We start from the raw sequence: 19,972 nt of genomic DNA, 5'->3' as shown, positions 1-19,972 counted from the left end.
CCTTTCATTGCCCTGCTTCCCAGAAGACAAGATGTATTGAGGATTTCTGAGCAAATGGTGTCTGCAGGGCTTCCTGCTGTCCCCCTGGGTAGCTGGGGGAGGAATGGGAACAGTGGAGAAAAAGGAAGTTTCCTAAAAGGATTGAGAGCTACTAATTCTTAATGGCTCCGAATTACCACACCTACAGCTGGGCTTTGTCACTCGTAGTAAAACAGTCTTGGCAAACTGCAAACCAGAGTGACTCTCATCCCCTGTGCGAAGGACTTTGATTTCAGAAAGCTGCTCCATTGTTGAGTCTTATGGAAATTAAAGTTATGTGAAAACAGAGCAAATATTTCAATGCAATAAATGCATCACTGAAGCACCATCCACAGATGATGTTCTCCAATTCTACCATGTTCTTCGGTGTTTTTCCTGTGTATGGTTAGAACATAAAAACTGGGGAAGGAAGAACAATACACAAATTTAAGTAATCATTAGTATTTCGTGCCATTGACCATTTCTAGTAATCTGAGTTAAAGTTCATCTTTGAATGAATCCATTTCACACTGTAGAACATGTTATTTCCTATCATGTTTTGAGCCTTACTGTGTTTTGGAGACCTTTCTGTACATAACCTGTATCTAAACTTGAGCTTCCAGCATAGCTTAGGAGAGGGTCTGTCTGGTGGTAGCTGGACAGAAGTGTGCTAAAAATGAGGGAGTAACTAACTGTTACACTTCCTTATCCAGGAGCAGCAGGTGGGGACAATTCTTACACCACTAACTCACATGTACCCTGCACAGCCCTTGAAGGTCCAGGCCCTGCACTGCTGCTGTGTGTTCCTAAGCTTGTAGGTTCCAGTGTGATCAGGCTTTACCTCAGGTCACTCTTACAGTAAAATACATTCTCTTCCTCTCCCTTGCTCTCAAAGCCTATATTTTGTGCACTTTTGTGTAAATAGATAAAATAAAAACCCTGCAGTCCTGCTGGTGTTTGCTTCTGATCCTCATTGTCTTTGAAGTGTCTCATGCTTAGGATCCTGCAGGGGGGTGGGAGGTGGATTTCTACAGAGAAGCCCAGACTCCATCCTGCTACCCAAAGCCAGGGATGATCTGTAGTTGAGCCATGTTGAGCTGGGTCTAGATGTTTCCAGTGCTACACAGAACTGTACTGCCCTCCAGCACCTCCACCACCATCTGCCACTTCTGCTTTCTCCAAGTTGAAGTATGTGTCTCTACCTGGGAAATTCTAAACAGAAGGTACTTTTCCTTACGTTTAAGACAAAAGACCAGCTCCTTTGAGAGCTGTTTGGGATACCCTGAGTAGCTGAGGCCTGGTTAGATGTACCGCCAAAGCACCCCAGGGACAGCAGTCACTAAGCATTAACAACATTCAAGAGCAAATACAAAATATTCAGGGATTGGTTTATTGAAACAGGAATAAATAACAAGGATGGCACATGCCTACATCTATTTCAGTGGGCTGTTAGCAGTTCAGTACCTGTGGGAATGTCTGGGCCACCTCCATCAGTGAGGCAACCGCAGCTGCCAGGGCTCCCACCACCCCGGAGGGAGGCACTGCAGGCTCCTTCCTCCTCTCAAGTGCTGCTTCAGGAGCTCTGGTGGGGTTTTTTAAAGTGACCTTCAAGCTCAAGTATTCTTCCTGTATAATTGTATCTATCAGGCTATGGTAAGAACCCAGGTGCTGTAAGAATGTCAAGCTCTGGGTCACACAGAACTTCCCCTCAGCCATTTGTTCAAACCTGAGCTTCCAGTAGGCCTCATGCCAGCACTCAGCTCTGGCAGTGGCAGCACTCTTCAAAGAGGGTCTGATCACATTGTTTTCATTTTACTCAGCTTTACAAGAAAATCAGAGGAGGGGGAAAAGTAACTCAAGCCCTTGCATTTGGCTAAAAAGATTGAAATTGCTCTGGTAAAACAAGCACTGAGTTGTGTGATTCTGTGTTTATACAGAACAGCTCGTATGAAAAAATGTTTTCAAACTATAAAAGATTTTCAGGAAGGTCAGAAAATAACTTTACTTGAGAATTATTTGTAACAATGAATGAGAACACACTGATAATATGGTGACAGTTCGGAACATTCAGCTCTTAACAGAACCTGTGTTTATGATGCAATTCTTTATAGCAAATGATGTCTTAGATTTGACAGAAAACCAATTTTAGTGCATTTCCCTTTTTCAGAGATTTAAACAACTCACATTATTTTACAATTCAGTATAAAGCTTGCTTTAATCAAGCAAACTTCAGACAGGTGTAACTCCATCTGTGGATCAGTTAATAAATAACCCGTGAAAAAAAAAATCAGCACCAAAATTAGCTTAGAAGTTCTGTTTTGCAAAGAAGTAGTGGAAGAGAGAACTCAAGCCTAATGGTGTTGGGAAAAGTCCACAATAGATTAGGGCTTGAGTAAATCTTAATTTAATTTGACAACAGAAAACTTACAGCGTGCTGAGCTTTTCTAAAGCCTTGAGAGATACGCTTACAGAGATAGCTTTCACCTCATTTTAAAGCACCTTGTGCCTAAAACTATGTATTTTGGTTAAAACAAGCCATTGTCAACAAGAATACAGTTATCAAAGTTAAAAATATAAGGTGCAGCATCTTTAGATGGATCCCTTGTACCACAGTTTCCACACTTAACATTTGACAGTCTCTCAGCTATGGCTCTAACCTGCCTGACACACATCAATTCCCCATCTCTGTTACAACATCAAAGGGCAGGTGAAGCATTCAGCTTCATTTCTGACCAATTTACATGGACATTTGCCCCACCTGGGTTTAGCAGCAAAAATAACCATCTGAATTCCTCAGAGTTGTTGTTGTATTTTTCCAACAGCTTCCAACATCCTGAATTCATACTTAGTTCTATCATCTGATAATATGGAACCCTGTGGAAAAACAAGCAGGGATGTCGTGATGGTAAAATTATTTCTATGTTAAAGTGGCAATTTTAAGTATTTCTCACTTATTCTTTTACAAAGATGATATTCTCTTCTTTATCTGACATCAGCCAGACCAGTAACAACTGAAGGCCCATCCACAAGCGTATTCCGAAACAATGTTCATCATATTCCAAAACAATTCATGTTCATAGGGTTTGGAAGATGGAGTTATTAAATTTATCTGTAGCCTAGGAGCTGTGAATCATTCAAGTTTCAGCATTAGTCCTTAAATGTTTAGCTCAAAGGTAGTACAAAATATTACTAGAACAGAAGGAACGTCATCCCAGATCCTGAGATTCTATGAGAATTCAGAATTCCTTCACTCTCCAGGCCCATCTTCTCCTAGCAGTCCTTAAGCCAAGCCAGGAATTCTCAGTTCAGTTTTCTAGAAGAGGAACCAAACACATTAGTTTAACGTGCCATCACTTAGGAGGTGCCTTTTCATTTGTATATTTAAAGAAATCCATTAAGGTTACACCTGAGTAATTTCCAAGCCATTGAACACAACGCCCTCCGTAAGTTACACAACAACCTGCGCCGCTTTCACTGAGGAGTGTGAAGTGCCAGGAGAAGCCTGAGCTGCCGGGGAGACTCCTCAGAACACCAGTCTGTGCTCTGCTGGCTCACAGCACAGCAACGCTCAGGAGCCAGTTTCCAGCCATTCCAGAAACCTGTCATCAGCACGTCCCAAATTCGGACGCCCTTGCTGACGAAACGGCAACCACCATTTACCAGAGCAAGACAAGGCAAGTGGGCACAACTGCCCAGAAGCCTCAGTGGTGCCACCTCTGGTTTCACCACACAGGGTGAGCACCACCAATGCTGCTAATGACAGCTCTGGGACAGGGCAACCACCCCGCAGACCTGTAGCCTCTGTGGGCACTGAGGTGGTCACGGTGCTGTGGGCTGGGCCTAGATGGTGCCGATCACTAACAAGTCTAGCTGGGGCCCAGTCATTAGTGGTGTGATGCCAGGGGTCGGTACTGGGTCCAGACCAGTTTAACATCTTTATTAATAACCTGGGTGATGGGGCAAGTCTGCAGATGACACAAAACTGGGCAGAGCGGTTGATATGCAGAGGGTGGTGCTGCCATCCAGAGGGACCTGACAGGCTGGAAAAATGGGCTGACAAGAACTTCATGAGGTTCAAGGAGGGGAAGGGACAAGTCCAGCACTTGAGAAGGAACAATCCCGGCCACCAGTACGTGCCAAGAAGCAGCTCAGTAGAAAAGGCCCTGTGGGTCCCTGTGGACACCAAGCTGAACATGAGCCAGCAAAGGCCCGTGGTACTGTGGGCTGTGTTACTTCTCCCAGCTGGTTGAGGGAGGTGATCCTTCACCTCTACTCAGTGCTGGAGAGGGTCCAATGAACAGCCATGAAGTTCAGTAAGGGACTGGAGCATCTCTTCTATACAGAGATGAACTCTGACACAGAGAGGTTGTGGAGTCTCCCTCCTTGCGAGGGAGCCAAACAAAGCCATTTGGGGACAGTCCTGGGCAACTGGCTTTAGGTGTGACTGCCTGAGCAGCGAGCATGGACCAGATGAGCTCCAGAGGAGCCTCCCAACCTCAACCATTCTGTGTTTCTGTGATTTACTGTATGAGAGAAACCCGTGAAAACTGTCAAACATTAAAAAGCTAGAATAATTTACACAAATTCTAGTAAGATCCTCACGTGTGCAGACTCTCTGCAGACTGACAGAGAAGAAAAACCTTAAAAGGTTAGAGCATAAAAAGCTAACAGAGCCAGGTGTGAGGCTGAGGTCGATAGCAACCAGAGATCATTCACTCCATTTTCTGATGCTTAGAGAGTTGAGAAAAGGTGAGAGCACAACTGTCCTTCAGCTGAAGGAAGTCAAGGTAGATATTAAAAGAACATCGTACCAAGGTGCTGGTAAATGTTAAATAAGAAATAGGTGACAGATGGGACCCTACAAAGAATCTGATAGAAAAACACCCTCATGGCACAAGGAGACTAGGGAATGTAGAAGCAGTGAAAGTGGATGAAGAGGATATTAGGAGTGAGAGGGTCAGAGAATGTCATGGAGACACTTCAAAGCTGTCCAGCCCCACCCAACTGTGTATAATCACTGGAATTACTTGTCCTGCACCACATTTCATGGATTTAACCTAAATTGCCACATCCAAAGTACACCACATACAAAGTAAAATCAACCAATGCTTTCTTATGCTGAGAAACTTCCAAGGCAAAGAAAACTATACATGTCTTTTCCTAGAATTCCCAGCTAATGGAAAGGACTCCTACAAGCTTTCAGAACTTCTTGTGCATTTGGCTTGCGTTCCTGGGCCTGAAACACACGCTTTCCTATCTTAACCATACCAAGGACTCTACTGCACAATCTGCTTTAGCCTGGTATCTTCTGAGCCACGAGTCTCTGATAACACCAGGGCACATTAAGCAACGTAAGGTGCATAAGACAGCGTCTCCTGTCTAAGTAACATGACCTCCCACCTGCTAGCTGCAGCGGATGAGATGCTGTAAATACACCCTACTGAACGGGTGTTCTTTACCTTCGCTTTCGTTGAAGATACACATGTACCAACCACTGGGCAATAAACGGCCATACAACAGCAAAAGCTAAAACACCAGGAGAAATTTCAAAGGGCCACCAGGAGGGTTTCTAAGGAAAACAGAAAAAAACAAATGTAGTCAGCAATCTGTGTGCACATAGTGAATAGCACACGTATACTTCCCAATGACTTCAAAAGCTACACTATCAAACTAGAAAATACTAGGAAAACCAGAAAAAGATTAATCTATCAAATAACTTCTTCAGACAGACATTATTTTGTATCTCCTAGTCAAGGGAGAGGCACTATGAAAAGCACATTCTAAGAGCAAGATATAAAGTATTTGTCTCATCTTTTTTCACCATTCACACTGCTTTTCACAAATAGAAAACCCAGTATTTTACCTTGACAGAGGAGGCAGGCTGATAATTCGACTGTAGTGTTGCAGATTTTGCCTTTAAATACAAACAAAGACTCATAAGTATAAAAAAGGAAACTGCAATTAATTTTTTTCTGTTTCACAAAATAAGAATATGAAGTTTCTCCTCTTGTGCAGGCTTTGCACTCTGTATATATGACAGTATAAGGCACAGAACCACCCTCATGCCACATCCCCTTTCACCACTTCGTTTCTGACTGCTCACATTTCCGTTACACTTTAAAGCATTCTTACAACATCTCTCTGTGTTCAAAAATGAATCAGTGTCATTTACTGGACCTTTATAGTTTTTCAAGGCCTGTCCTCTCCTAGCTTGTCATCACAACTTCCTCAACTCCGGTCCAGTCCCAGCAGTTGCAACGCAGAGTAGGAATCTCAGCGGCTTAATCTGCCTATTAAATGTTTGCTGACACTGGTTTATGCAAAGACAAAAAGTCCTGTTTCAGTGTGCCCTGAGCTGTAGCTACAGGCCTGTGTAACAGCATGAAGGAAAGAGAATAGTCTGCTCCAGATCTTCCAGGCAATCCAGAAACTGAGAAGCACCGGAAACTTTGAGACTTTTCTCACACACTATTGTGGTGCTTCCACAAAAACAGTCAGGATTTCAGGTCTTTTTGATTTATGTAAGTGTGAAGCAGAAGCTTCTGATTCTCCTTCAGTAAGGGTACCAAGCACAGCACGAACTGCTGGGGCAGTCATTTACTACTTTGTCATATACTGCTTGAGTTAAAAAATTAAAAAAAAAATTCAATCTGTATCCAAACATCAGGGTCTTGAACAGCTGTGATAGAGCTAAATCATGGTTTTAATAAATTCTTTTCCCTGGCTGCCTCAGATTTGTAGTGTGTGCATCCCATAGGATACTGCTTGTACAGCACTCTCATTCTCAGGTAGCTCAAAATACATCAGCAAGTCACACAAACCCAAATGTTTCAGGCTGCTGTTTGACTATTTTCACAGTACAGTCTATTCCCTGAATAAACAGTATTGCCACTGACACAGAAACACCACATCAATATACATTCACACTTGTATAAGACTTCTTTTGCTTATCTTGCATGCATGATGTGAAACTGCAAGAAAGCTGGATGTGGGGAAAGATGCCGTGAAGAATCAGTCTGCTAATGGAAAAATGGAGTCAGGTGTCTGCCTGCAAACATTCAGCCAGCTGGAAGAATGAGATAATTTCTCACTACTTTGAGATCTACTGATGTTAAGTTTTATCTGGAATCACATACTACTAATATTAACTGCAGAATCTCTGTATAGTGACTGTGTAATGTGTATCAGTAAATAGGGCCAAGATTTCCTGATCAGAAATCAGTAAAACAATATTTGGTTCATTTTTAGGTCAAAATGCATTGTTTTACTCATGTGTACAAGAGTCATGAATAATGTTCCTGACAGTAGGCACTAGGAAGACACTGTAAGCTGGAGTAAACTGTAGAGTATAACTGATATTTCTTTACAGTTTAAGAAAGTATTGTCTGAAGTTTTAATCTGAAAAAGCATAAAAGATACCAGAGTAAATTTAATAAAAATGAATCAAACAACTTCAATGAATCATACCTGTGATGCTGTAGCTGCCTCCAGCATATGCAACCTCTGAAGGACATTCTGCATATCTTCCTGCAACCGCATCAGCACCACAGCAATCTGTTCGTTGAGGCTACCCCTGGGTCCTCTGTCTGACCCCCAGCGCTCTCCATCCCCTCCACTGCCCATCTGTCCACCTTGTGAACCATCTCCTAGAGGCTGAAGTCTATGCCCTATGTTGAAGGAGAAAAACAGACACACAAGACACAGAATGGACAACTAACTCTACTGAAAATGTCTGCATAGAATCATAGAATCTCCTGAGTTGGAAGGGACTCAGTAAGGATCATCAAATCCAACTCCTGGCTCCACACAGGACCAGCCAAGTCAGAGCATGTGGCTGAGCACATCATCCAGACACTTCTTGAACTCAGTCAAGCTCAGTGCTGTGACCCCTTCCCTGGGGAGCCTGTTCCAGTGCCCGACCACCCTCTCAGTAAAGAACCTCTTCCTAATATCCAATCTGAACCTCCTCTGTCACAGCTTCATGCTGTTCCCTTGGGTTCTATCACTGGTCACCAAAGAGAGGAGATCTGTGCCTGCCCCTTCGCTCCTCCTTGTCAGGAAGTCACAGACCATGATGAGGTCTCCCCTCAGCTTCCTCCAGGCTGAACAAACCAAGGGACTTCAGCCTCTCCTCCCAAGACTTCCCCTCCAGACCCTTCACCATCCTCATCGCCCTCCTGGGATTGGGTTTAATAGTTCAATTTTCACCCTCCCCACCTGAGTGTGGGACTCCTAATCACAGGCTATGTTCAGGCTGTTCAAAAGCACTGGCAGGTTACTGCAACATCATTTAAGATGCTTCTTTACAGGCTCAGTGTGAGAGTTTCATTCAAGGTCCTAGAACTGCATAAACATTTAGCAAAAAATTACTAATTCAGATCCAGTCAAGTTCAGCAGTAAATTCTGCCCTAGTGAAAAGGACGTAAGATCTGTCTCATTATCAAGGGTAGGCATGTCTTAAGTTTGGCAGAGTCCCCATATGGAAAACAAGGAACATTGGAACAGAGTGATAAGAGAAGCATTTGAAACCAGTACTTTCCTTAACACTATATACAGCTAGCTTAACATAATAAAAACATAATAAAACAGCAGAGGGAAGGGGAGACTGTTAAACTCTGTGCAATCCTCTAATACGTTTTTCCTATCAGAGGTACCAACAGGCTGACTCCTGTTCTCACCTCTGCTGGCAGAGTGGTTCCAAAGAATGTTCATCAGTATGGTGATAGGTGCCTTTTATATATATATAAAATATACAAATGTTGTATTTGGAATGTCTCTTTAATTTTTGCATCTGATCACACACATGCAACATACAAAAAGGTATGCTATATATAAATAAAGTATGTCCTGGCTTTTTTTAAGTACAAGAATAGTAAACTTTATTCTTGCCTTTACAAACCACACCACTGGAATCTGGTGGTGTTCCTAGGGGATGGTATGAGAAGTGTTGTGGAATTGAAGAGAGCAGAGGGTCCAATTTAAGTTGAACATCTGGAGTATTAAGTGATTAAGAATCATTAAGTTTTAAGAATCCTAATAGATAGCATCATAATCCTTCTCAGGTGTGGCTAACACTACAGTTATATAGAAAAAAAGGTGTCACTGATACCTTTTCAGGATTTTCCATGGTTTAAAATAAGACACCGTAGAGGTATAAATGCATATGCATTTAAAAATAAGCGTGTACCTTGCAATGAAGCTCTTCTCATGCACAGACAACTCTGAGGATTACACTTCTTAAAAAGTCAGGTGCCATAAACAGCAGCTGGAGTTTAAGGTAAGCCAAAAGAGAAGAAGCCAGTATGCTTCAAGATCCACAGCAGGAGAAAATCCTTTTGTAATACTTGTTTTGAATGAAATAAACGCTCTGAACACAAAGCTGATGGCTACCCACTAGGATTTTGTTATCTATTTTTACTGTGAAGGACAGCAGCACTGCATGGTATGACTACCTCACCAGACAACGGTGACAAGTGCTTCTCAGGCACCAGAACTGAGGGCAATCAGGAGAGTGGGGAAAACAAAAGCCGCGTGCACAGTACCTCTCCCTCTTCTGACACTGTAGAAATCCGCTTTCTCTCCACCTTTCTTCTCCTTGTGAGGGCCCCCATTACTGGCTTTGCCATCTTCTCCTCCACACTTGACTTCACCATGTTCTTGAGCTGCTCCCTCTGCAGCATTTCCAGGTTGGAGATTTCCATAAGCCATGCAAGTGTGCCTTGGAAAATCCGTGTTTTCTAATGGAAGACTCTGATCTACATCCAAGAGATGGGATGAATGCTTTAAAGATCCTTTAGCTGACGCGATGATCTCCAAGGGCTACAAATTAACATTAGCAAGTAATTAAATTCTGTAAAATGTGACAGATAACCAATAAAAAGGAAGAAGCATCATCTCTACTTTCACTTCAAGGAAATAGTTTGCCCAGAACTAAGACCTTTAACAGGAGCAGTTGTTTTCCATACAATGTGCTTACTATTGTCTAAAGGTCCTTTTCAGAGGTAAGTATTCTCCAAACAGTGATACCCCTTGAATTACTTTAGACATTTACAACACAAGTAACACTCAGTAATCACTACAATAGAACATTAAGATCTGAAAGCATTCCATTTTCCCTTGTAAAATTGGTTTTGCCTCCCAGACAGTAAAGTGGTGTCCTAACTTGGATTTGTGAGCCACACCACCAGCAGTCACATTGTAGTAGCAACCTTGAGCAGGCAGTGTTTATGCTCATGGCAACGAGATCCCGTTGTTTATTATCAACCTGTTTGAAACAGCCTGGCTGCACCCTGTACCTCTCAGGAAACAAAAGAAAGGCATAGTACTGTATCAGCTTCTCACTCAAAATTGGTGGTTCTGTAGGAGGATAGTAAAAACAGGTAACATAAGTGTTGATCAGGTCACAATTACACGTTCTACAACAGGACTGCCTGAAGGTGGTTCAAGCAACCCTTTGTTCAGTGCAAGGACAAGCACTTGCACAAGCATATACTGAAGCAGACTGGGGATCTCACCTAGCTGAAAAATAACTCCATGAAAAAGTCAAAACAACCACAAGGAGAGGCAAAGAAATGGAAACAGTTGCCAAAATCCTGTTTGTCAAATAGCAGTTCATAAACCTGTACCACCAGAGCTGAAAGACAAGGTGTTTGCTACATCTTTTCCAATAAAAAGCTGTATTTAATTCTTTAAATGAATCTCTTCTATGTCTGAAATGGTACATTTGTAGCTCTACTTGTATATTTATCTACATATACCTGAACATTTCTTATTTTGTTGAAAACTGGATCTTTTCTCATGCTGCCTGGGAAATCCTGGCAAATTATCCACCCACTTCAGTTGAAGAATCTCAAACAAACTTGAACGATACACAGACGACTGGGAAATCTCGTAGTAAGAGTCCTTGCAGCACTTCTACTAAATCACTTTCCCAACACACTCCATTACTGGGTAAAATTTTGATTTGCTAAAAGGAATTCTCTAGGTCTTCAGAAAACAGCTAGACGAGAAAATGATGCAATAGCAGACGTCTTACTGGTCTTTCTGATCTCATGCATCATCCACATATTCCTTCTCAGAATCAGGAGACTGTCTGAGTACAATCTAGTAAGTCCACGCAAAAACTGGGCCTCTGAAGGAGGTCCATGCCAGTAAGTCAACGAAGATTACGATGAGCAGGAGTACAAATTCACTCAAAAGTAAGCCAGCACAGTTGGTGCCCACCTTTTATATGAAGGTCAGAGCTGTACATTATGACTGAAGAGAGCACAAGAGAACCCAGACATTGTGGTAACATCCCGCTTCTTTAGACCTAGGCCACTTTCAGGCACTGGCCTACAGGTCACCTGCTAGTGGTTGCTCTTCATTTATTGTCAGAAACAAACAGGGGATTCATTCATCAGTCCAGAAAAAGAGCATGCAAAAGGCCTTACCAAGACACTCCCTACTTCTTACAGAAAAAAGCTGGATTCTGGTCCCTATATATGTTATGAGACACTATATTTATTTATGGACACAACCCCTAGTTTCTTTGCACTGCCATTTCTGACAGTTGTTTCACTGCACTGTGTACCTTCCCTTCACATAAATTCTGAGGGCAAAATTTTCAAGGCTTTTATATCACTAGTAAATGAGCTATATAAGACCAAAATAATAAAAAGAACAAAACCCAGTAGTTGAAACAGGGGAAAAGTATGCATGAGTTACTTCATTCACCTCTGCACACCCATGTTCACCTGATAGGTGGGAGCCTATTTAAAAACAAGCATACCAGATCCAAGTACACCTAGGAATAATAACCCCTACCTCTTCCAGTCCAAGTTGTTCCATAGAATCACAATAGACCTCACTGTCTGAATCACTGGTTAAGTGCTGAGTTGCTGAGACCTCTTCAGTATTCTCTTCATTTGCACCTGTAAGGAAAGGAAATAATCACATGTGGTTTGTAAAGGTGAGACAAGCCTGGCAAAGAATAAAAAAAGGAGTGAAAATGGAAGTAAGCCTCAACTCATTGCCCCTTTTATCTATGATAATCATCCTAAAGTCAGATTCTGAATAAAGATGCTATATTATTATAGGAATTATCTAAAGCTTTTCCTATAACTCATATTTGCATTTCTGTATTATAAGTTGATACTTTTAATTTTTGCTTGTTTATTCCACTCTCCTTGCTAAGCTCAGTATAAAGAAGTTTTGCCTACCACTAGTTATCTTTTAAAATTATATATTTAGACATAAGTTTCAACAAGCCAACATTCATAATGCGTTCAGCCTTTAAGAATGACAAATATTAGCAATCTTCATTTCATAACAAATTAGCTTACAAACACAAACACTATTTGCATAAGTAGCACAACGATTTTGAAAGGAAACAATTGTTTTTCTGTGGGTTTGGGCCCCTCTGTCTCTGAATTCATCTTTCCATCTGCAGGAGATCCCATAACAAAGCCTTACTTTAAATGAGTATTGAACTACATTTTTGAGTGTTCTTTCTTCAAGTTTCTGCAACTGAAAGACACCACTGCTAGTCTCTGAATCCCAGGGCTAGGCTTTCAAGGAAAGAAATATTTTCCATGAAAACCATGTGCAAATGAAAACATGGTCTTGCAAGAACAATACCTTGGTGAGCACTGCTATTAGCTATTTCTAGGCTTGGCTCCGTTTTCTTTATTTCTTCCTCCGAGTTCAGGCCATTCAGGGCAGATTTGGTCTGGATGCCATTCTGCATGTCTGGGATAAAGCTGTCCTTGTAACAGCCATTAGCAACAATGCTTTCCAAATCCTTAGCAGCTGCTGATTCTGGTTTCACATTCTTATAGTCTGTAAAAGAACAAGAAAACTTTGCAAATAGAAAGTTACACACCTAATAGCTCAAAACCTACTTCTTCAAATAGCTAACTTTGTAATGGATTGTATGTACAATGTATCTGCAGAACAAAACACATAAATGCTCCTACAGTCACATTTGCAGGGGCTGTTTTGTTCTTGTAAAAGGTGTAAATAAAAAATTTCATTTACATGAAGAAAATATGATATTTAAAACATGAGTAAGCAAATCCAAAGTAGCTGCCTCTGATAAACTAAACAATAATCCTCATGCCTGGAGAAAAAATATCTGTATAAAATTCTAAATACATATTTTCATTTGGTTTTCACTTGATGCAGCTATTTCTCAAAACTCTTTATGGACCCCCTACACAAATCACACTGAAAGTGCTGTTTTATTTTCCCTGAAGAACTAAAAGTGATTTTCAATTCTATTGTTACAGCCCATGTAAGCATTCACAGCTCTTGCAAACTGCACTGGCAACCAAAACAATACAGGACACAGGCCCTTAGCAAACCTACCAACAGAACTTTCTAGCTTAGTCAAAAAATGTATGGCAGAGCTCACAGATTTCTACAGGTTCTAAATCTTACCCCAGGTTGAGACACTGCCATTTTTCACACACACACCCCCTTGTGCATTTTCATCTAAATCTCCTGAAGAAGTACAACAATCATAATTCTTTGGGATTTTCTGTCGCCTTAGGTGGTTAACTTTGGAAAAGACAATGGTCCCAGTGCAGAAAACATACCCTTTCCATTCAGCTGCAGTTCTTTTTCTTCCTCTTCACGAAGCCCTTCTTCTTCTGATTCTGCTCCACTATCACTGCTTTCAGCTTTTCCATTCACAGCCTTTATACTTGGAGCAGAATTCATGACATTACTAAGGTCTAAGAAAAAATTCAGAGAGGAAAAAAAAGATGTATTTCGAAACAAACAAACATACCCCCCCCCCAACAATCAATCACAGTTCTACAAAAGTATTTCTGTATTAGAAGATGTGCCAAATAATCCCAGCTTCATTTCTGTAAATTCTTCCTTAACTGGTTTAATGTATCTCTTTAGTCAGGCACTCTGTGGTGAGCCACAAGTGGTGAAGAGATTCTCAATGATACTGAGGAAGCCTAATAGAAAGAGACAGCAAGCCACTGTCATCTCAGTCTCAGACCAAGACTATTACCCACATTCACGGTACAGCTGCAGTGACTTTTTATCCAGGACCAGTGAGGCCACGTTTGTTCAAGCCCAGAAGTCAGCATTTTCATAGAAATTCCCCTTGGGGCTGAAATGCTTCAAACTGCTCTCAACTCAAAGGCAAATTTTAAAACATTCTATTCAATTATTTGAGCAACAGGATTCTCACATAAAGAAGTAAATACAACATCCCTATTCTCCTGCAGTGATTTAAGCAGACACAAAATGTGGTAAGATGACTCAAGTTTACACAGACCTTTATCTGGCAAAGGGCATATGGAAATAAATTCTCTGATTTCAGTGAAAAAAATGATGAAATAAATACACTGAGCATTTGTTTGCATGTCTAATTACATAAATATTAAAAATATATTGAAATAGACAAGGTAATTGTTAAATCCTTGTTTTACATATCTTTGATCACTCCAAGGATCACAATTTACTCTGTACAAGGAATTGCAAGGTCAAGATTCTTAAAAACCATGGAGAATTTAAGGGATGATACTACCACCTCCTGTACAGAAGATACAGTTAAATACATCCTGATGATCATGTAAGCATCCTACTTTAGGACAGAGTGATTAAGGTAACAGGAGGGGTTGACTCCAAGGCTGAAGCGTGTCCGTTTGAAGGGTCACCACAGCGTCCCATTTGCACAATTTCTCTGTTCCCTCATCAGAACCTTGAAAGATCAACTCTGACGTTTAGGCTTACGTTAAACAGCAATATAGTATCCAATTATACTGGAGTTGCTAAACCAGCTCCACTACTTTCTTGGCTGCACGGTAATTTAGAGCTAAGGGTTTTCTGCTTTAATGTTGCAATGAAGAGCCTTCCCACGTTCCTCTATTTTCAAAGCTTATCCATACTGCTTAAAAAAAAAAAAAAAGGCAAGCAAAATAACTTTACTTCTGTAGAAATACTGAGGATATAGAATATGCTGATCACCTTAGTTTTAGGGCATGATAAGCTTTCTGTGTGCATCACTGCTTTGGATTACTTTAATCCAGTCTTTATCTAAAGAGTAAAAAACCCCATGCTTTACTGTAAAAAGAGAACTGGAAAAACTATTGTCTGTGTTACTGACTGCAGAAATACAAGCTATCACATACTCATTTTCTCCTCACCAAAGAACACTTCTTATTTGCAAGGAGATTTGTTTCATGAAATAAAAATCCCAACATATTCCCAGATTATTTCTCACAAGCCTGCTTCATTTATTGTGAAACCCAGTTCTTGAGATGTTTTTCTGAGGAGCAGCAATGTGAGGAGAGTAAGGTAGCAGTTCAAGTTCTCCCAGCATGATCATTAAGCAGACACAGCTCCCTTGGCACCGTAAGGCATGAAACAAATAAGGTGTGGGAGCACAATCACCCATGTGTCCTACCCCATTGTGGGAGTAAACAGGAAAGACAAGACTAGGAGGAACATCAGTTGTGAAAGAAGGTGAATTAAAACTGTACACCTCCTCACGTTACCAAAGACACTGTAAAAAGCCCCAGCTTTACCATACGCTTTATTCTTAAGATTTACTTTTTTTCTTTTTGAAGGAAAGGTCTTTGAGCATTCAAGCTCTTCACTTAATTTCACTAAGGAGATTATTCATTTGGAGAAACTGCCAAATGACACATCTCATATTTAAATAAAGAGATGGGACTGTGGGGAAAGTATCAATAGTAAGAGATTGATGGTACAATGCCATGGGACACCTGAATAACTGAAATCCATCAGGTTTGTATTTCTTCCACAAAGTCATTCTTAGCAGCAGTGCTCCTAAACACAATAAAGAGGCACTGCTTTGATGCCCACTCTGAAGAACACAGCATCGTAGGCAGCTTTGGCCACTTGAAATACCCCACTTGAATGCATACTTCTCCTCAGAACCCATCTGTGCTATGATCACCAAGTCCTTCCCCCAGCTGCTTTTATACTACATAGGTAAAACCAGGGTTTGCTGCAGTTCTCCTTGTTACTTCAAGTATCTGGTAAGAAACCAGCAGCGATGATGACCAGTACTTGGGATGGTAGGACTAAAGACTAAGCAGAGCCAACTAGCAGTGAGCTCTACAGTCGCTGGTGTAGGTTAATGACTACTTCCTGAGAAAAGCATCTTTTAATACAAATTACAGAAGTCAACCCAACTTTTAAAACCTTATTTGCTTTTTGCTAAACCCACCCATGCCCCACCTCTCTATTCTGTTTACCTACTTCAACTGCAGGCAAATTGTTAGTAGTTTTTTCTGTTTCCCTAATTTAAATACTACAGAATCCCTCTCAGTTTATTATTTCCATCTCACTGTCTACACTACTGAACTGTGAGATTAGTGACAGTTTTCTAAACCAAAGTTGTACTGTTCCGTAGCTGTATAAGAAATTACATTCTTCTGTAAAAGCCTGGGATTTTTTTTCATGCTACATATCAAGAGCTGTGTAACAGTAACAGCATGCAAACAGAAGGATGAATGAAAAGGAAATGCCGGGATGGAAATGACTTGAAGGACACACCATGACTACTCAGTGACACAAAGCCTCTCAGCATGCTTTAAGAGATGTTTATTGTCTTCTGTCAGCTCTATTAAGCTATTTTAAGTGCAATTCTAAATATGTTTCTCTAAAAGCAGCACTACAGTTATTCTCAGTGATCTGTGTAATGGGGCCAAGATTCTCAAATATTTCATTTCTAACTCCCCAGATAGTTCAAGGCCATTTTTGTTACTTGTACAGAGGCGAGGAGCTTAAATGCCCCTGTGGATCTGCCCCAGCTCAAGGGTCATCTTACAAATAAAACCTAGCCTAGCAGGTTGGGGTTTTTTCAAATGCCTTGTAATTTTGGTTGTCTGATCAGGCAAGTAATTCTTACACAAAGCTGACATGCACTGAGGAGCTGTACTGTTGTCTGTCCCACTACAATGCAGTATCCTCACAAAGTCCTACAGCTTCTTTCATGCTTTGCAAATACCAGAGATCAGGAAATAGTCAACAACAGCAGGTGAAACACATTGTAAAACATTTAATTAGCTGTGTACAGCCTCATCATTTAATGAAAGTGATGTGCTTTTGTAAAATACCATAACTTTACTATCGGCTCAACAGCAGTAAAATCTTTGTCACTAAAGGATTACTTCCATGACCTACACTTACTTCACCTTATACAGAGATCCCTTTGCACTCCTGCTAAGTAGAGTCAAGCTCTGTCAAAATGTTAAGTATCAGAGAGACAGACCTATGCACTGCACAAAACTGTTCTGATAATCAGGTAACTAGAATTCTTTTCTTGCCATCACAGCCCAAGGCTTCATGCTTGCTACTGATCCAAGTAGGTTCCCTGCTTCAATTCCAGGTTTGTGCAACCACGTTCTGCCATTTCCAATTCACTCAGTTGCACAATCTCCACCTCCTCTCTGAAACTGATGTATCCCCAATACTGCGAGGCGTTATCACAGTGAGAAAGGTGGGGTACATGCAAGCATCTGGGAGCAATAAGCTCTTCAGCTAGAAGAACAAGAGCTTCCATACCCTCATTTCCTTCCATTCTTTTTAATATAGCACACTACAAAGAAAATTTCCAGGGGCCCAGTTTGCTCCAAAACATCTGTTGTGCAGTACTCAAATGAACCCTCATCACAAATAATGAGGTTTTAGAGAGGTCTCACAAAAATAGAAAAACATAAAATTCCTTACTTTGGCCACCACTGTTTTATCACTTTGAAGTGCATTAAGTGTAAGCTCTCTGAAAAATGTATTCCCCAAACACAGATTGCAGGAGCCAGATTTTCCTCTATACAGTTTTCCTTTTTTGAAGTTCAGGAAGACTTAACAACGCTACAACAGAGAAAAAGAAGCACCTCCTTTTTATTTCTTTTAATACACTCTAAAAGACTATAGCCTCATTTGGTCAGCATTCCACACTCTGCTTATGTGCTTTTTCAAGCTGTTACACTCAAAGAAATGTCACTGTGTTTCAAAAAAACAATTTAATCAACTATATCCATGTCTTTATTGACCATTTATAAACATCAAAACAATAGTTTGTGGATAAGAATGGAAACAGACAGACAATAGCAGCTTCTTAGACATCTGTATGAACTTGCAAAAACAGTACTTGGAATTACTGTCTAGTCATACTGGACCTTTATGGTTTTCAGTATCTATGGAGTTTCTCATCAATACCTATACCACCAGTACTTGCTCCCTTAATTTTCAGAGTACCTTCCATATAAATAAGGTTACCAAGCTTTTTGTGTTGACTTAGATCCTCACTCATCCCTGAGCCGTCTGCCAGTAGAGACAACCTGTCTGGGATGTCCTGACAGAGAGCAGCCCAGGGAGCAGAGCAGCTGCTGTGTACTGGCATTCCCAGTACTGGCAAGTAGTTCCACGAAGGCCACAGGACATCCCAAGTACAGGGCCACCAAGCACAGGCAGCTCAGTTACATGGTGCATGTGCAGCAAGACCAACAAATCCAGGCTCTGCCAGCTTACTGTCTACACCTTAGCCAACAACCATGTCAGAGAATGAACACAAAGAACAGCTGCTTCTTAGATATTTATAGTAATTTGCAAGAATAGCAAGATCATTCCAGGATGTCCCTGCATCTGGTACTACTCCCCTATGGGAGAATGAGCAGGGCTTGCTAAGCTCTCTTTGTGGAAGAGACACAGTCAACATTTGGAACTTTTCATGGCAAGCAGAGGAGCATTACAGTTCTGAGTTTTGTTCCAGAATATATAAAACATGAGCACAGTGAACTTAACCCATAACAAAAACTGAACTGTGCTTGAAAGCAACTGAAAACCGTATTGCTGAGTCATCTATAGTCCAGAAATTCTGGCCAACAATATTGTAGCCCAAATCAAAAGATGCTTTGCCTTCTACAAAAAAAAACCAAACCAAAACAAAACAAAAAAAAAAATAACCAAGGAAATAAACATTAAGATTATAATCTCCTGCCATCTACTCCAAGGCTACCAGTTGAACAGCCTTTTTCAATGCCAATATTAAACACTGCCTCACAGATAATACCGATGGCTTTTCCACACATCTTAGAAGCTATGATTAAAGTCATTATTTTTGCTATAATAAAGGTATGCAAGAAACACCAGCCTGTGCCCACTGGGCACTTTCCTGACAACAATCAAGACAGAGCTAACTACCTCTGTTCTTCCCCAGCTTCCTATACCTCTGTCTACTACTACTTTGCAGCATGTCTTTCTGGAACACAACTATGAGAAATGTGGATTTGAGTTCTCTAATCACAAGATTATGTCTACAAGTCAGACCCCAACGTTTTATAGCAAGTGGGTACATCTGCTATAACCTTAAGAGCTTTTGATAACTTATTTTCCCTTTTGCAGGAACTTGTCTGGGTGAAGGAAAAAAAATCCAGGTCCAACATCCAATTACACACAAAACCCGTTACTGTTGACTCAATCCAGCATGAAATGGAAAACAGAGAGGCTTTTCTTTTCATGGAAGAAAGCTTCTCTTAGCTCCCTTCACTCCAAAAGAAACAATTTTTATTCTTATATTTCCACATTTGGATACTGTGCTGCTCACCCTGTGGTGATACATTCACCATTATGTTTGAGAGAAGAGCTATTGATATCCTCAGGCTTGAGCTATACTGATGCTCTGCCCTAATTTCCAACGTAGTTAGAAAGCATTGGCATAGAACTGCTAATTTTAGGTCAAGTATCAAAGTAGGCTCAAAGTTGAACTGGAAAGCTTGAAACAGCTATGTACTGCAACAAGACAAGCCACAGCTTGTTGAGACACTGATCCACATCTCACTGAGACTCTCCACTGACTGGCACTTGCTGGCCCAGCCCCTTAATCCTATAATAATCCTATCTTGCATCAAACACTGCAGAGAGTATTCTAGATGCTTCTGAAGGGAAACTATTAAACTACAGAGGTAATAAAAAAAATATTTCC

General features: G+C 40.9%; 1 protein-coding gene across 2 annotated transcripts in view; it reads right to left on the bottom strand.

The window, feature by feature from the left end:
* Positions 1-1,385: 1,385 nt before the first annotated feature.
* The window catches only part of ACBD5 (acyl-CoA binding domain containing 5), a gene marked incomplete at its 3' end in the record, with an annotated part of 29,699 nt that continues 11,112 nt past the window's right edge, over positions 1,386-19,972 (bottom strand). Inside the window, exons 5-12 of one of the 2 annotated variants that reach the window (XM_084279917.1) lie at positions 13,596-13,733; positions 12,637-12,837; positions 11,824-11,930; positions 9,561-9,837; positions 7,486-7,685; positions 5,882-5,932; positions 5,478-5,587; positions 1,386-3,331 (exon numbers count right to left, since the gene is read on the bottom strand). In XM_084279917.1, coding sequence (XP_084136043.1) covers positions 3,319-3,331; positions 5,478-5,587; positions 5,882-5,932; positions 7,486-7,685; positions 9,561-9,837; positions 11,824-11,930; positions 12,637-12,837; positions 13,596-13,733 — 1,097 coding nt within the window. Of the gene's footprint in view, positions 3,332-5,473; positions 5,588-5,881; positions 5,933-7,485; positions 7,686-9,560; positions 9,838-11,823; positions 11,931-12,636; positions 12,838-13,595; positions 13,734-19,972 lie in introns of those variants that run through there. The other variant, XM_084279918.1, reaches the window with a different exon arrangement.

This window comes from Gallinula chloropus (genome assembly GCF_964237585.1).
Source record: "Gallinula chloropus genome assembly, chromosome: 2".
Taxonomy (NCBI): Eukaryota; Metazoa; Chordata; class Aves; order Gruiformes; family Rallidae; genus Gallinula; species Gallinula chloropus.
The sequence above is the reverse complement of the archived record's forward strand: the minus strand, read 5'-3'. Positions and strand labels throughout refer to the sequence as shown.